The sequence below is a fragment of the Salvelinus namaycush genome, chromosome 36 (genome assembly GCF_016432855.1).
Source record: "Salvelinus namaycush isolate Seneca chromosome 36, SaNama_1.0, whole genome shotgun sequence".
NCBI classification, from domain to species: Eukaryota; Metazoa; Chordata; class Actinopteri; order Salmoniformes; family Salmonidae; genus Salvelinus; species Salvelinus namaycush.
In genome coordinates, this window is record NC_052342.1 from 17,993,758 (window position 1) to 18,011,287 (window position 17,530).

The 17,530-nt window shown below is 40.4% G+C and overlaps 1 protein-coding gene across 4 annotated transcripts; it reads right to left on the minus strand.

The window, feature by feature from the left end:
- Positions 1-8,293: 8,293 nt before the first annotated feature.
- LOC120030322 (chromatin complexes subunit BAP18-like) lies at positions 8,294-16,802 on the minus strand. 4 transcript variants are annotated; one of them, XM_038975685.1, is made up of 6 exons: positions 16,463-16,802; positions 15,668-15,762; positions 14,481-14,582; positions 13,713-13,936; positions 13,343-13,438; positions 8,294-9,499 (listed from the first exon to the last, which is right to left on the minus strand). In XM_038975685.1, the coding sequence occupies exons 1-6, from the start codon at positions 16,481-16,483 to the stop codon at positions 9,435-9,437; spliced, it is 603 nt and encodes a 200-aa protein (XP_038831613.1). In that variant the 5' UTR covers positions 16,484-16,802; the 3' UTR covers positions 8,294-9,434. The 4 variants fall into 4 exon arrangements, with proteins under 4 accessions (XP_038831613.1, XP_038831612.1, XP_038831615.1 ...); XM_038975684.1 differs by having other exon boundaries at positions 8,758-9,499; positions 13,343-13,441; XM_038975687.1 differs by lacking the exon at positions 14,481-14,582 and having other exon boundaries at positions 8,758-9,499.
- Positions 16,803-17,530: the final 728 nt, after the last annotated feature.

The window sequence follows — 17,530 nt, forward strand, 5'->3', positions numbered from 1 at the left end:
ATATTTTTTGAATTGCATTTAGAAGGGTTATGTTTTTTTGCAAGAATGATCGTTTCTTCATCGGACGAGGATGTATTTTCTCAAGGTACGCATTTTAGCAGGCTAAATAGCTAGCTAGTTGCATTGTTAGTAATAGTATAGTAACTAACTAAAAATAAACAAACGCTAACTGTAGTTTATGTTCGTTAGCCATGAAATATACATTTTCAACAATAATTGTAACCTAGTATTTCAATCTAAATCTACTGTAGCTAGCAAGGATGACTAGCAATTCGGCTATTATTACGTTAATATGACTTTGGTGGGATAGCCACGTTTAGTTGATGTTGAAAGCTTTAGTTTGACACCGAAACTAGATTGAGGCGAATTGCAAACGATTTTTTTTTTACATTGTCAAAGGAAGCAAGCCAGTCGATGTAGTTGCTAAAATACGTTTATTAAAAGTTACGGATAATGACTTTATTTCCAGAACAGATTTTACTACCTCGCTGTCACACCCACGTTTTAGAGTATCAAAGGTTTGGTTCGCGGACCCCTCCCCAAAATCCGCTTATGACACCCCTCTCGAGAATCTACTCCACCCCCCCCCCCCCCCCCCCCCCCCGTATGTATGTTCAAATGAAATATTTGCTGAACTAGAACATAATCAAAATAAACTGCATTCAATTACAAAATATTAGAAAAGGGTTGAATACATCGTTCAAATGAATTAAATGTGTAGTATGAACGATCAAATGTGGGGTGGGGGGACAAGTGGAAAACAAATCGCAAAGACATGATCTGAATCAGCATTTTTCTTCTCGACCCAACCCCCGTACTGTGCCATATAAACACTAAACAGAATATATGGATATAGCTAACATCATAAAATGTTACCTAACGTCTTTACAAGGTTGAATTGGCCGACTAGCTAACAGATCAGTGCTCCCTTAATTTGAATTAGCTTGCAACATTGTTACTTTCTTTGATGTGCAAATGATACTAAATAGCCATCTAGTTCCCTGTAACGTGTGCTGACGACAGTTGCCTGTCTGTCTCTTTGACCGTAGCTATGTTGCCACCTGCTTACTTAAGATTTTCCTCTGATAAATGATACCGTTCAAGCATCAAGTTTTAGATTTAAACCGTAAATGTTTTAGTCTGTGCATCATTTCACATTCTCAAGATTTGAATTTGTTGGTTGATAGAGGTACATTTAGTTGCATTTGTTTCATGAAATATTTAGAATAATGCACAGGATAGATTGAATAGGTAGGTCAATGTGAAGGGATTATTGAATTGATACTAGTTAAAAACAGACCTCCATATCGAATCTTCTAGGTGCGTGCGTTTGTAACTGCGTCACGGTCGATGCCACGTACTGTACTTGTACAATACAAATATATTGTTTCCTTTGGTCCTTTTCATAACTTCAAATAGTCCCATTCATTCAAGAATAGATTCATATTTCGTGGAGCAAATCATTCATCTACTTTGCATGTATTTTCTGGTAAAGGAAAACGTATGCGTGTCTATGAATCCAAAATAATATAGTGTACAGTTGCCTTGGTTTTGAAAAGGCATTACAGTACTAAACAATATGTCACGGATTTTACTGAATACCACACCCTAACCTTTTAATCTAAACTGTGTATATATATAAAGTATGATATAGTGTCTGGTCACTATTTGTTTGAGGTTCAGAATTCTGTATACTATTGCTAAAACGTCCACTAGTATCTTCTATTCTAGTGCAGTGTGTGCGTGTGCGCCATTTTAGCACAAGCCCTACAAAAATAGACAAGAAATATACAATCTAACTCAGCTCAGACTTTTGACTTCTACAGAACCACAATATATTCAGGCTATCATATGGCACTACTATGAAACAGGTGTTCTTTCAAATCGAGGTTGATTAAATGCATACAACATTCCATATGTGGAGTGAAATATATCTCTTCTTTTAACATGGCCTAATTTTGAGTATAGAACGTCAGACAGTAAGACACAGAGCATTGCTGTATCATGGGCCCTATTTGCATGGCTACGTTATTCCCAGGTGACTGACTGGCTAGTTGTAGAGTCTTTTTCTGATGCTTCTGCGTCACGGTGCATTTTGTGAGGTTTGTGTGTATATTATCTGAAGCTATTTTCACAACTGAGTTGATTTGGGTTGTGTGCTTGGCTTGCTGAGGGTAAGATTTTAGACTTGATATTTCATTGATAGTTCTGAGGTTGGATATATTGACTGTCTTCTTAGCTTACACCACATGGCATATACTGGTAGGCTAATAATGATTTTCTGTGACTGGATTCATTTGTGCTTGCCAGTTGAATGCTGTGGCATAAAAAAAAAAATCTAGAATGTAATGATTAAGCTTTTGTACTGGTCCCGGTTACCAACAGTTACCAGAATAACCAGACAATAACCTATTCAGAAGTATTTGGATTCTGCCAAGTCAACTATGATATGGTTTACTTTTGAGTCAGAATCTCAGAATTGTGTGTGAAGTTTCAACATTCTATTTATTATTCTGGCATTCTAGGCCTTTGTCTTTTATTTTCGTATTGTGTGTGCGCGTGTTTGTACGTGCACTCGTGTGTGTGTGTGTGTGTGTGTGTGTGTGTGTGTGTGTGTGTGTGTGTGTGTGTGTGTGTCTGCATTTGAGGCCCTCTGTCCTCGGTAAAACTATCTGTAGATCCAGTACTACATTTTCTCCACGTTGTGTGCTTGCTCTCTTCCTTCCACTCCTCACTGAACCTACTCAAATTATTTCAATGCTGCTTTTCTGTTCTATCGACAATGCCGGACACCTCAAAGGTCGGTGAGACTCCGATTGCAATTTTAAATATTTGTTGTATTTTTCTCCTCGTCTTTTCACTCGCTCGCTCGTCCTTTTCTTTTCTGTTAAATGCGAAATGGGACTCGGGCCAATCTTGGAAAGTAGTCGTATCTCAAATTTTTATTGTTCAGCTCGGGGACGTTCATTTGTGGTTTGTGGCTTGTTACTTTTTTTAATGACTTTTTGCTGCGAAACTCAGCATTGTCGCTGTGGCAAAAAAAACACACAAACGCGCAACAACACTTTCCTTAATTTTTATTTCCCTCTCTCTCTGTGCTTTTCCGCAGTCTAGCCTGTTCCCTCTTGTCCCCCCTCCCTTCTCTCTCCCTCCCTCTCTCTTTCTCCCTTCGTTGGCAGAGTGAAAGCCTTGGCAAGACGTCAAGAAACCGAAGCGAGTGGCGTCTGCAGCTTGCACTAGTGTAGCCCAGACTAGACAAAAACTTACCCTCGCTAATTAATTTTTTCCAGCCGGACGCTTCACCCCACGACCCCCAAATTTCACACCGGTCTCCCCCGATACCTCGTCGACCCCCAGATTTTTTTTCTGATTTTTTTGCGGCTCCGAAAATGTCAATTTTTATTGTAGAAAGTGATGCCGAGGGAAAAAGAGTAACAGCTCCCCTTGCCTTTTTATGCCTACTAAGTTCCCAAGCCTCCTCACTAGCTTCAGCGTAGAGCCGAGAGGGACTGCACACAGCACAGCACAGCACAGCACAGCACAGGAGCCTGCCCTGGGGCCCGGTGGGGGTGAAGCGGAGGGGAGGGGGGGCGGGAGGGTAAGTGGGACTATGGTTTGGGGTGTAGTACGGGGGCATTTCATTTTATTATTTTTTTACCTTTATTTATCCAAGAAGTCCCATTTGAGGTCAGAAGACCTCTTTTTTTACAAGGGAGATGTATGGAGAGAGGGAGGGGTAGTTGGGGGGGGTGTAAGAGGACCAAAGGTTTTTGGGCAAAATTCTAGGACTTGGTTCAGGAAGCGTCCCCAATTAGAAAGGGAAGCCCCCCAATTAGAAAGGGGAGACCCCAAAGCTTATTTTACTTTTTTTATTTTTTTATTATTATTATTTTAGGTTGGGTAATTCCCCAAGTGAAACAAATTTTCTTTAAGAATCTAAATGTTATTTTTTTCTCGTTTAGAGTCAGTGTTATTAGTGAAGTTTTAGTTGAAGCTACTTGTGTGTGTGTGTAGAGAGAACAATTGGCCTTTAGGACATTTTGAAGAGGTGCATTAATATAAGGAGAAATAGTCTGCTAACACACAAGGTGTGAGCTGGATTGAATTTGAAGGTGGTGTTCAGATTGTTATTGGCTCCCAACCATTCCCCCGAGGTAAGTGAATCCCTTTTTCTCCTTCTTTTCTTTCCCTCTCCTCTCTGTTTCAGGTATTTTAAAATGGTCTCTGGTTTGAATGGAGAGTGACAAGTATAGGCCAGAGAGGGAGAGACTGAAAAATGTGTTCTTTCTACTACCCTGTACATCTCTCTCTCTCTCTCCCCTGCCCTCCCTCTCTCTTCCTTTCCTTCTACCCTGCTCGTTCTCGTTTGTTCTCTGTCAGTCCTCCTCTCTCTACCCTGCTCTTTCTGTCCTTACTCTTTTTGAATGAGCCTATCTGGCAACAGGGAGAGACAGAAACGGATGCTTGATGACTGCATTCTGATGTGATCACTGGCGTGTTTAAATGTCGTCTAATAAGCCTACTTTTTCTGATTTCAATACTACTATGAATGTGGTCGTGTGGCACTAGTCTCAAATAAGCTAGTAGTTTATACCCTTCTGCTCTTTACATGGTTTTGAATGTCTAATTGCATGAAAGTTGTGAATTAGGTTGCAATTAATTAATAGGTGTTGGTTTTAGTCTCTTGCCCGACTAGGACAAATGCTTGCTATTTGACCTTGAAGTTGTTTTCTCTCTTCCACATTGTAGGGTTCAAATTGTGATTTTGTTTTAAAGTCTAAAAGTATGGTTAATTAGTGTTTAATTTGGTTAAAATGAATTCATATCAATAGTATCTCTGTGAAAAAGTTTCATTTCGGTAAACTTTATGCCTTGGAAATCCAACTTTTCTAAGTGTAAAAAGTTTAAGCACACCACAGGGTGTGGTGTGTGCAATATTTTTTTTCTACCCCCCCTTCCTAAAAACCAAATATTTTTCTTACTTAATACAACGACTATCACTACAATTACAATTTTTAAAATCCAGCACTACTTAGGTAATACTTTTTGTAGCTTTTAGAGATTTTTCCATATTTCAGTAATTAGCTTCATTGGCTAATTACTGTTCCTAGGTTGTCTCTCTGACTTTTTTTCAACAGATCACAAAACGGATTCCAGATATGTGTCTTGATAAAACAACAAAAGATGTATGAATTTGTTGTCTCTTATCTGTATTCTTAAACTGGAATCGTGTTAGCTTAGCCTGATTTGAGGGACACATCAGTTCTGTTTAAACTGCCAAGTGACCCTTCTGTGTCTTGATAACACAATACTGTAGTGCATGTATGACTTGTCTCAAATGTATATTCAATTATGTGTTTGATTAGCCTGATTTGGGGGCCACATCAGTTCTATTTCAACTGCTAGAGCCAAGAACTGACCCCTTGTAGCCACACAGTCAGAGAGGCCTGTCGTGCATCCTCTGCCCACTGATTTTCACCCCCTCTCCCTCCCTCTCTCTGAGGTGTGTGTCTTGTGGTTGCTACGATAGTTGGAGCTCAGGTGCATCGCCACTAGTCAATTTCATTGTCACGCTCACACCTGTGGGGGCAATTTCTCTCTTCACCCTCTATGTCTCCCTCCTTTTCACTTCTCTTTTTCTCCCTTCTTTTCCTCTCCCCCTCCTTTTCCGTCCACAAACTCTCTCTCTCTCACACACACACACATTTCCTCACACACATGCACAGTCTACTCATATTTGAAGATGATCTTGTCTTGAAGACAGTGAGGTCCAACGAGGCCCTACCACGTTCCATTGGTCTTTGCTGCACAGGGTGTTCCAGGAACATTTTCAATCCGGTTTCATTGTGGTGTCTGTCATTTCTATGATCAGGCCCTTTTTCTGTTCTCTCAAATATCTCTATATATATTTTTTTAAATAGACATGTTAAAATTCCTATTCCTGTTTTTACTATTGGGATAGATGGTGGGGAGTTTGTCTTGATGAGAATCACTGTCTCCTCAGGTGCTCTCTCATTTAGAATAGGCACTGCTTGGCACACTTTATAGCTATGATTCTACATATCGAGTTAAATGTGTTAATTTCAACACATTATTTTTGTGGATCTGTTCGGCAGTCTGCAGTACATAATGTTATTGTTTCGGTGTGGTGGTGGTGGGGGAAAGGGGGGGGGGGGTAAATATGTTGGACTATGTTCTAGGCAAAAGGTGATCTTTGTTGTTGCAACCAATAATCATTATGAAGTCATCAGAATTATTTTCAATGTATGGGGATGTGGTCCTGTTGGCTTGTATTTGTATTTTTCTGTTGCTTGTAGCAGTCTTTTCAGTACACAACCTCTGTAAAAACCTAGAGAAAAGGGTAAAACAGGCAAAAATGGTAACGATTAAATATTATACAAATAGTGTTGTTTTTTTTACTGTGTTTTTTTTAAATATATTTTTACGGACTAGGTTTCTTTACATTCTGGTAAAATGTGAATAGATGAATGTAAGCACCTTTGGTGTAGTTAGTGAACTGTTCAGAAAGTGTCTTCTCTACTTCTCGTTAGTTATCTTCATCCACCATTTTGTCCACTTTCCCACCGTCCATTTTGTGGTCTCAAATAATTGAAGTTATGTAAATACATTTGTGTTATAATTTAAATTCCTATCAATTATATTGAATTTACTCAGTATTGCATTTGCCAAGAAAATCATTTCACTATCTCTTTGCTCTTTATTTTTTTATTTAAGAAAGCATAACTACTGTTGTACTACTCACAACTCCTGTTTCTGTGATATAACTCTAGAAGCAATTTGCCACGAGTGTAAAAATGACATGTCTTTCAACTATGTTACAGGCCTATATGTAATATCTTGGTTCAGTTCTGTGTAATTTAAAGAAAGTGCTAGAATAAGCTTATACTGAACTATGAGTGGGAAAATCTTGTCAATGTTATGTAATTTATCAGTTGTTTTTTTGTCTCCACAGCTCCATACCATGGAGAATCCCCTCTCTCTGTCTTTCTCCAGGGTACCCTCTAGCAGCACATCATGTTTTGCAGGCATATAAAAGCAACTCCAAATCATTATGTGCTGTCACTGGGAGCCCTTGGAATCACGCCCATTCCAAAAGAAGAGTTCTGCAATTCCAATTCTGACAGATATCAATGTTCTGTTCCTAAGCAGGACCCCTCTTATCTGCACTGGCAGTTGATGTCAGTGGTGTTTGTATAATCTGTAATGTTGTCAGCATGACAGTTTTACTGTTATCTCAATGTCATGTGTTTTGCCCCTTTTTAGATTGTCATTCAGTTTGTTGCTAGCTTTTCAGCATGAAATGGTTATTCCTCTCATTGGAAAAAAATACTTTTATGTATCTAAACACAACTTGATTATCAGTGTGACCTTTTATAATCCGATATTACTCAAAGGAAAGACAATGTTCCAGTTATTTCTAGTCTAGGAATGAATCAAGCCACACTCCATTGTTACATTTATCTAGTCATTAAAAATACCATGATTCAGTGTTGATCCCTCCCAGTCTGACACTCCTAATGACAGAGGGGCCTGGTAGTCCTGCTGGTTGGCCTGGCTACTGGTCTCTCTCCTCAGTTTGTCTGGAGACTGAGGCCTGTCGACCTGCCTTGTGGCGTCTCGCTCCAAACTAAGGCCAGGTGGTCTCTACTCTCTTCCTCCAATCTGACAGTCGACTTGGCTGGTCTCTTCGGTCTTTAGTGTCTCTGGCTCCAAAGAGAGGTCTATCCGTCTCTGTCGGCCTGGCTCTTGGGCTCTCCCTTGGTCTGCCTGCTGGTCTCTCCTCCTCTCTCCAGTGTGTCTGGTGTTAGCAGCACATCATTACTGGTAGCTAGCTGCCCTGTCTCCAGTGTGTCTGGCGTTAGCAGCACATCATTACTGGTAGCTAGCCTGTCTCTGGGCTACCAGTATGGCTTGTTCTGCTAACGCCAGACACACACTTGTCTACAATACATCTTCATCCACCCATCAGCCTGGAATGGCATCAATTGCTGTGATCATATTCTTTACCACTATTCTTTTACTCAGTAGTGAGTTATCAGCAGAAGCTGTGTTAGTGGTATCATGGTGGACTATTTATGTTGTGGCTGTCCCTCATTTTTGAGGGTTGATATTTACTTTGATTCATAGCTTTTGAAAAGAAAAATGGGGGCTATTGTGTGGTAGTGTAAATGGACAAATAGTTTCCCCTTTACTGTGTCCACCAGTATCTTCAATTGTAAAGCATTTTATTTTAATAAAGACTCCTGATAAATATTACTGCCAACTACATTAGTTGTATTAAATTCAACTTTATTCACCATAATTCAGCAAGTCACACAAGTAATTTTATCATCACTGTCTTTAGAGAGGCCTCTATACAAAACTTCAAAGGTTTGGCAGGGACAAATGTTTTTTTTGGGGGGAAACTGAAGGATGAAGGTGGGTCATGTTTTGATCAATGTTATTTGCCACAGTGTTTCATAGAAAGGAAAATACTGTACACTAAACAATTCTGAGTTCATAGCGACATTATCCAGTAGGAATTTCAAACAGTTGTCTTTAGTGGTGGATTTCATGAATAACTCAATGATCCATTATAAACTGGTTTGAGCCCTGAATTCTGATTGGCTGAAAGCCATGGTATATCAGACCATATACCACAGGGGTGACTGTATTTTTACTGCTCTAATTACATTGGTAACCAGTTTATAATAGCAGTAAGGCTCTTCTGGGGTTTGTGATATGGCCAATATACCACAGCTAAGGGCTGTAGCCAGGCACTCCGCATTGCATCATGCATAAGAACAACCCTTAGCCGTGGTATATTGGCCATATACCAGGCCTTATTGCTTAAGTATACAACAGTTTACAATTGTGGCATTGTCAAAGGGACATTCGCAGGGCTGCCTAGATAAAGGAATATTTTTGACGATGGGTATCAACATCATAATTCATGTATAGCCATAAACCAAGAGTGGCAATTGACACACTACAGGCCTTGGTCACTCGTATCGGCCTGGACCCTAGACTCACTGCACAGTGGCTTTTTGCATGGTACAAAAAAACTAGGTATGCAAGAAAATAACACTATTTACATCCACCAACACATTCCTCATGCAAGAGAAATTTGTGTCTGAAATAATTATTTTGCCAGAGCAATAGCATCGTAGGCCCTGGCCAAAAGCGGTGCACTAAATAGGGAATAGGGTGCCTTTTTAGACACACCCATAGAGATCTGCCAAAGCAAATCTTCTGAAGGATCTCAGCTGTTGTTCATAGAAGAGATGCCTGGGCTGCTCAAATTGCACCCTATTAAGTGCACTGCATTTGACCAGGGTACATGGGGATCTGGTCAAAAGTAGTACACTATGTAGGAAATAGGGTGCCATTTGGGATGGAGCCAAGAGGTCTTCTGAAGGTCAAATGGTGAGAGGTCAACGAGAGAGGAGCGGCAGGTCACTTGAGTTCATGATGAGGCCAGAATCGAGGTTCAGGTTGTCTGGAGAGAAAAACAACAGGGGGGGCAAACACTTTAGTTGAAAAATAGTGGAAGATCATAGAATTTACTTTTTCCCCAGAAACTCTGTTATACAGTATAGTTTCTGCAAGATGTAAAAAGTATAGTCTAGATAAAGAAAAGGAACATGTTAAATGAAAACTAAGGATCTCTATTTTGGGGGGAAATTACAGCATATATACATTCAACCATTTTCCATCCCCAACATTTGAATTAAGCCAAGGCTTTGTTTTATGGTCAAACAGATGGAAAAGGGGTCTTAAACATCTTCCAGAAAAATACATCAAAACAATGGTGAAGTACAGACCCCTGTCAACATATAACACTTTCATTTGAGAAAATGTTCTGCCTTCTGTAAGTTTAAGAAACATTGCCTTGTGCTTTAATTCCGTTACCAAAAACACTGAACAAAAATATATACGCAACATGTAAAGTGTTGGTCCCATGTTTCATGTGCTGCAATAAAAGATCCCAGAAATCTTCCATACACAAAAAGCTTCTCTAAAATGTTGTGCACAATTTTTCTTACATCCCTCTTAGTGAGCATTTCTCCTTTGCCAAGATAATCCATCCATCTGACAGGTGTGGCATATCAAGAAGCTGATTAAACAGCATGGTCATTGCACATGTGCACCTTGTGCTGGGGACAAAAGGCCACTAAAATGTGCAGTTTTGTTACACAACCCAATGCCACAGATGTCTCAAGTTTTAAGGGAGCCTGCAATTAGCATGTTGACTGCAGGAATGTCCACCAGAGCTATTGCCAGAGAATGTAATGTTCATTTCTCTACCAACACCGTTTTAGAGAATTTGGCAGTACGTCCAACCGGCCTCAACCGCAGACCACGTGTAACCATGCCAGCCCAGGACCTCCACATCAGGCTTCTGAGACAAGCCACCCCGACAGCTGATGAAACCAAGGAGTATTTATTTCTGAAATAAAGCACTTTTTTGTGGGGAAAAACTCATTCTGATTGGCCTATGCCCTCCCAGGCCCACCTAAGGCTGCAGCCCTGCCCAGTCATGTGAAGTCCATAGATTAGGGCCTAATGAATTCATTTCAATTGACTGATTTCCTTATGAACTGTAAAATCGCTGATTGTTGCATGTTGCGTTTATATTTTTGTTCAGTATATCTAAGCCCATATATTTTTTATGAAAGTTCACATAAGTAACAAGAATGGGTAGACCTATCAAAAAGTGTTTTTGATGATATTAAATGTTGTTTATGAATTAAGTGATTAAAACTTTATTCCATTACCAAATCAGTAACGGAATTTCTGCAATTGAATTAGCTACAATGGGGAAATCATAGTCACAAACTACAGTTGGGTTCACAAGTTTGGACAGTAAAGAAAAGTACAGTACAGTTGAGTACACTACTGTGCTGAACTTTGATGTCCAAACTTGTGAACCATAGACGTCTATGATTGGTTCAGATTTGGTTCGGACCAACCAAATTTGGTCTTGTTTGCTCATTAAAATAATAGCCAGTGTGTAGAATAATCCCCAGTTATGCAAAGGAGGATATTGCATATTTATATACCTATTTAGGATACAACACCATGAAAACAATGACATTCATATCTATAATTATGCATTTCTGTCTAGTACAGATCAGTGAACCATGATGAAATTCCATAACTGGGTGAAACCCACTTCACTTACTGTAGTTCAATAACTAAAAAGATACTTTTTCAAAGTCAATGTGTCATTATTTTGATGCCCCATTATTTTGTTGAATCTTAAATTCAGAGCAGTTATTTAACTGAGTTTTTGGAAAACGCGGGTCGCATAATGAGGGAGATTTTCTGTTACCAAACGCGGCATCTGCGCAGTTCTTTCAGTAAATGTGTGTTTGTAAAAAGCTCAGTCGTTGCGCGTAGAGTTGTAATGGTTTGTTAAATTTCGAAAATCAATGTTTTTTTGTTTGGCATACATTTTAACTGAAAATTCAGGAGTCTCCGCACAATTCCTTTACCGTGGAATTGCCCTACAGTTCTCAGATACAGTATTTTTTAAACCTTTATTTAACTAGGCAAGTCAGTTAAGAACAAATTCTTATTTACAATGACGGCCTACCCCGGCCAAATAGATTGATCTTAATGAACAATAGCCTAATTCTTGGGTTCCCCTCAATCAGTCAATAGCAAAGGCTGTGCATTATCACGATCAGCAGTAGTGAATAGTAGTAACTAGGGATGCACGATATATTGGTGAGCATATCGGAATCGGACGATATTAGCTAAAAATGACAACATCGGCCTGATGTCGGTCTATTTTAATGTCGAAGCTGAAGTGCATACCTATATAACATAAGTAGATGATGTAATGACGCCACGAAAACTACAGCTCTACACAGAACAAAAGCAGAAAAATACAGCTCTACACAGATCATAAGCAGAAAAATACAGCTCTACACAGAACAAAAGCAGAAAAATACAGCTCTACACAGATCATAAGCAGAAAAATACAGCTCTACACAGAACAAAAGCAGAAAAATACTAGGTGCACACTTCCAACAACTAAACAAGTTGAAGTCCAGCAGTCATTTGAAAGAGTAAGAACATTTCAGTGAGACAACTCAAAAGGCAAAATCCATTAAAGCCAAGATAATGGAATTCATTGCCCTTGACAATCCACTGTTCTCTGTCATGGATGTTGTTGGCTTTTGCCGACTGGTCGAGCACCGGTGCACACTACTAAGTGCGCTATTTTCAGATGTTGCCCTACCGGAGTTACACAGTATTGTTGAAACACATCCATGAGCTACTTGCTATGGGCGTCACTGCTATTAGCTTCACGACTGACATTTGGACCAGCGATGTCAGCCCCATGAGCATGCTGAGTCTGACAGCACAGTGGGTCGATAAGGAGGAAAGCCGTATTGCATGCTCAAGAATGTGCTGGTTCTCAAAACCGCTGCTGCCATTTCAATGGCATTTGACAACCTGTTTGAAATAAGCTCATCGACTGCAGCAGACGTGATATCCTCTGTCATTGCATTGAAACGCCTGCTCAACAAAACTGTCCACACAGACCGTGGGGTTAAAACTTGCAAAAGTACTAGAGGCTGTGAACATGCGATTCAGTGGCATTCTCTCTGAGCCTCTTTACTGTGTCGCCACCATGCTGGATGCTATGTACAAGGACCGCTACTTCGATGCAGACAAGAAACTAGTTTTACATGAAATGTTACAGACACAGCTGGACAAAATGGACACGGACACAGTGACAGTGCGCACCGAGGAAGAGAGGCCACGGACAGACAGAGCTGAAACTTCACTGCTTGAATGATGAAATCCTGGATGAGAATGAAACGACTGAACAAATGAACAATGAAACAGCACAACAAGTAAGTGAAAGAAATAGGTTTTGGTTATGTTTTACTGGCAATGCGGACATACATAAATGCCAACAAAATCACTTTTTGGTCAGTGTGGTGTGTAACCTTTATTTAAACTAGGCAAGTCAGTTAAGAACAAATTCCTATTTACAATGACGGCCTACCCAGGCCAAACCCGGATGACGCTGGGCCAATTGTGCGCAGCCCTATGGGACTCCCAATCACGGCCGGATGTGATACAGCCTGGATTCGAACCAGGGACTGTAGTGACACCTCTTGCACTGAGATGCAGTGCCTTAGACCTCTGCGTCCGTGTGTGTGTTAAATATTTAACTGTACTAGAATGCTTAAAATGTTGCTAACAGTTTTAATATTGGTTATCGCTATCAGGGTTTTTTGGCAAGGAAATTATCGGATATCGGCCAAAAATAACATATAGGTGCATCCCTAGTAGTAAAGAAGGCCGTTGTGTCTCTCACCCTGATCGAAGTTGAGTTTCTTGGAGTTGGATCCCTCTCCCAGTCCCTCTAGGTCAGAGTTCACATCAGAGTCATTCAGAGCGCTCAGGGTCACGTCTGCTGGAACACGTTATAACACCCAGGCAGGAAGAGAGGACGGGATGGTTAGCTACATGTAAAAACCTCTGAAATATGATATGGACATTTTGTTGAAAAACAATACATCAGTTATCACACTTTGATATAATGCCAATAAATGGATGTTCCCGCACTTCATGTCTTTATTAAGTGCCCTAAGTAGATTTCAGTGTGTGGAGTGAATAAAAAACATTGCCAAGATGATTATAACTACAAAGCTGACTGATTCCTTCATCCATCCATCTCCACTCACCTGAGGTCTTCTGTTTCTTCATAGCGGGAGGAGCCACTGTCACATTGCCCTGGAGACCTGCCGGCAAGACGACCTGAGCAGTTGGCACAGCGATGACAGTTGGAGTAGCCGTGGTGGCCATGGTGACAGCGGTCTTCTTCACAGTCTTCTTTGGGGAGTCGGTGGAGATGGGCATCCCACTCTCGTCATAGAGCTTCCTCTTGACTGTGGTTTTAATCTGAGCCCTGATGAGGAGAGACAAGGTGGGAGGTTAGCGTGGTGGTGGGGATTCAACCAGTAACCTGTCATCAAACACTTTTAAAAAAGGAAACCATCACAATTTGATACAGATCTTTAGCACTAGTAGACAGACAGTACAACGGATTATCTTCTAGTGATGGTTTATCTCATCAGGGCCTGTGTCACTGATAGTCCATCTATCTTCTTAGCTTTGGAGCTAGCTACCTCTTAAAAGATACGACTGGACACCACTTGGACGTGAAGTGTTCAATGAGAGAAAGAGATACAAGGGGTAAGTCAGCGAGACCGGGTGAAGGAGAAAGAGAATAAATGACACGTAGAGAGACATGTTTCTTTATTAGATCTATTTTGTTGTATTATTATTTGTTATACTACTTTGATATTACTGCACTGTTGGATAGAGCTTGCAAGTTAAGCATTTCACTATACTTGTGAATGAGACAAATATAACTGGATAAGAGGCCATTGGGAATGAGAAGGCAGGGTGAGAAAGGGGAAAGACGAAGAAGAGGGAGAGTGTGTCCTTACACGGTACGCTCCTTGATGACAGAGCTGAGAGAGTTCAGGTCATCACCAAATCTCACCACCGTCGATCTCAGCTGCTCAATCTCAGTGTCCGTCCACTTAGCTCTGCAACGACACACAGGGCGTGTTTCAGATCCACTAAGCTACATTGCAGTTGGATTGCACAGATTGCAGAATCCCTGATCTACAAATCACCTTGCATCCTAAATAACTACCCATTATAATTATAGATCAGTCATTCTGCTCACCTAACACTGTTGCTTCCATTCCTCTCTTTGCCCCAAAGTCTGAACACATCGACAACAGTCACCTACGAAGCATTGTTACCCAAGGGAAACAGCTACTTCAAGGTCTCAGAGCGAGTGACATCACCACCGCTAACTAGCTAGCCATTTCAGAGCGAGTGACATCACCACCGCTAACTAGCTAGCCATTTCACAGCGGTAACACCCAGTCACTAACTAGCTAGCCATTTCACAGCGGTAACACTCAGTCGCTAACTAGCTATCCATTTCACACCAGTAACACTCAGTAGGTGATCAGCAATTAATGCTCTATTTCCTCATGGGCATTCAGAACCCCTCAGACAGAGGATCACCTCCACCGCCCAGTGACTAAGAGAGGGTGTCATGTGCTTCGTGGTAATGACGCAGCAGTGTTCCCTCTGTGTTTTTCTTGGCAGGAATATTCCACAGAGCACAGCAAATGAATCAGAGAGTCTACTACCAGTGACACAAGCCCAGAAATAACCAAGTCGTGGTCAGTAGACAGACTTATAATGTAGACTAGAGACATGGAACGCCACATAGGCCAATCGATACAGTTCTTTATCTACATGCAACTTGGTGTGTGTGTATGTGTTAGGTGATATTTGGGGAGACCTCTTCTACAACATGCTATTCCAAATATCGCGATAGCCGATATAATAATTCTGCGATATAATATATATAATGACTAAATGATACCGACTACAGTTGATATTATAGTTGCATTCTCAATATATGATCTTCATATAGCGAACAAATATGACTTAATTAATTTAACATACTAACTGATAAAACCACAGTTTTGATTTGTAAAGTTCAAATAGAGTATAGTCTTGCACTTCATAATATATTGTCAATGTCAAATATCACAATATTCGGTTTAATCCTATATCGGCCCAACCCTACTGTGTGTGTTCCCCTCACCCTGCAGGGCTGGAGTCAGCCACGGGATGCAGCTGCATGGTCAGCTCACCCAGCTTAGTGAAAGCTGCTCCTGCTGCTGAGAAGATCTCTCCAACCTGAGACATGAACCCAGAAAACCCAAACACAAATACATTTGAATTATCCTCTCCTATGTTATTTTGATGCAGTAACTAAGGTTGTTTGGTGTACAGTATGTATCAGGGTTGGCGTCAATTCCATTAATTCCAATTCTCTTCAATGATTTTGGATGAGGAACATTTTCAATTGGAATTTGGTTTACTATCTGATTTGACTAGCATCGAACCCAACCCTGGTATGTATGACCAACTGTATAACAACTGCAAGGCAATGCCTGATGGCATATTATAGCAATACAGGACTTGTCCATCTTTTACAGATTTGGTATTTTGTACTGTTCTAATGCAGAATTAAATGTTTATTCTAAGAGCAGATAATTGAGGGGGTTTTGCACCATGTAGACAGCGCCACCATGTGGTGGCTTATATACACGCATAAAGGACAACTTTGCCAAAACTTTCATTCAGCCACGTCCTTGGTGCTTGACTTATCATAAAACGAATTATGCATTTTCAAAAGAGTTTCCTTGGTATAGCAAAGACAGTAAAATACATTACGTTTCTCTTTGGAATAAATCTAGCTATTCTACACAGGTAACGTTACAAATTGAAATTAACGACGTTAGCTTGCTATTTTGAACGTTAGCTAGATTTGTTTTGCAGCATCTTGCTAAATAACAAATATAACGTTAGATAACTAGGGCTAAAACCAACCTACCTTCGTTGAGGCTGAAGTCATTTTGCTTTTTGTAGTTGCTGAACTGACTCAGATTTTCCAAGAAAGAACACTATTTAGAGGTGCTAGTTTAGTTTCAGGTTTAGCTAGCTTGCTTGCTTGCACTGCAGGCTGGCAAAACAAAGGACAACTTCGTCCGCGACGCGTCCTACAATATTGATATTCGTGTTGGCAATGTGTTAATGGTTTCAGTGACCCGTTACATTTTAGTAACACAGTCCATGTGTTTCGTGTGCAATAATCAGCTATTTTTACGTACAATTAAATAAATAACACACACAAACGACATCAATAGACAAACGGAAGTCCTAACGTGCGCTGGTAAATTCCAAGCGATGATTGGTCCAAAATCCACGCGATGTGTTCACGATTGGTCCAAATTCATAACTTGTTTCAATTTTCTTTATCCCCTTTTAAACATTGTAGCGAATAAAGGAAAATAAATATTGTAATGTCATGTTATCTTATAGCAGTGGCAACATAATAACATTACGTGTGGTTTCAAAAACGTTATTGCTACATTTCGACACAGTTAATAAGGGTGCGTTCGTAAATGCACTCTGGCAATCTACTCCGATTTCAGAGCACTCTCGTCCGAGTGCGCCAGAGGGGAGAATAATTGAGGAATTTATGAACACGCAACACCTGTTGAATATGCAATGTCGGCAACAAAAAAAACGTTATTAAATTGTTGCCAGCAGCACAGTTACAGTCACCGACACTCTAGATTTTCCACTGTTTAGAGATGCTAACTAACGTAGCTAGCTAGTGTAGTTTAAGGTTTAGCTAGCTTGGTTGCACTACAGGCTTTGTGCGCTCTGAACACTCCGAGAGCGAAACGCTCCGTATTTAAGAACGGACAATCTGACAACGCTCTGAATTTACGAACGCCAGAGTGCACTCAGGGACTCCAGAGTGAATTTACGAACACACCCTAAGCACTTGGCCATATCGCTGGAACTGTTTTGTGTAGTTATCTCATCGGAAAAATAATAAGTGGAATTTAAAATATTTTAAAATATTCTTAGTTATATACACATATTTCCATAA

Excerpts from the sequence above, each read along its gene's own strand:
- LOC120030322 (XM_038975684.1), bottom strand. The coding sequence starts at position 16,483 with ATGACTTCAGCCTCAACGAAG. Across the intron at positions 13,442-13,712 it reads GAAGAAACAGAAGACCTCAG|CAGACGTGACCCTGAGCGCT; the intron begins GTGAGTGGAGAT and ends AACGTGTTCCAG. Across the intron at positions 9,500-13,342 it reads GAAACTCAACTTCGATCAGG|ACAACCTGAACCTCGATTCT; the intron begins GTGAGAGACACA and ends TTTTCTCTCCAG.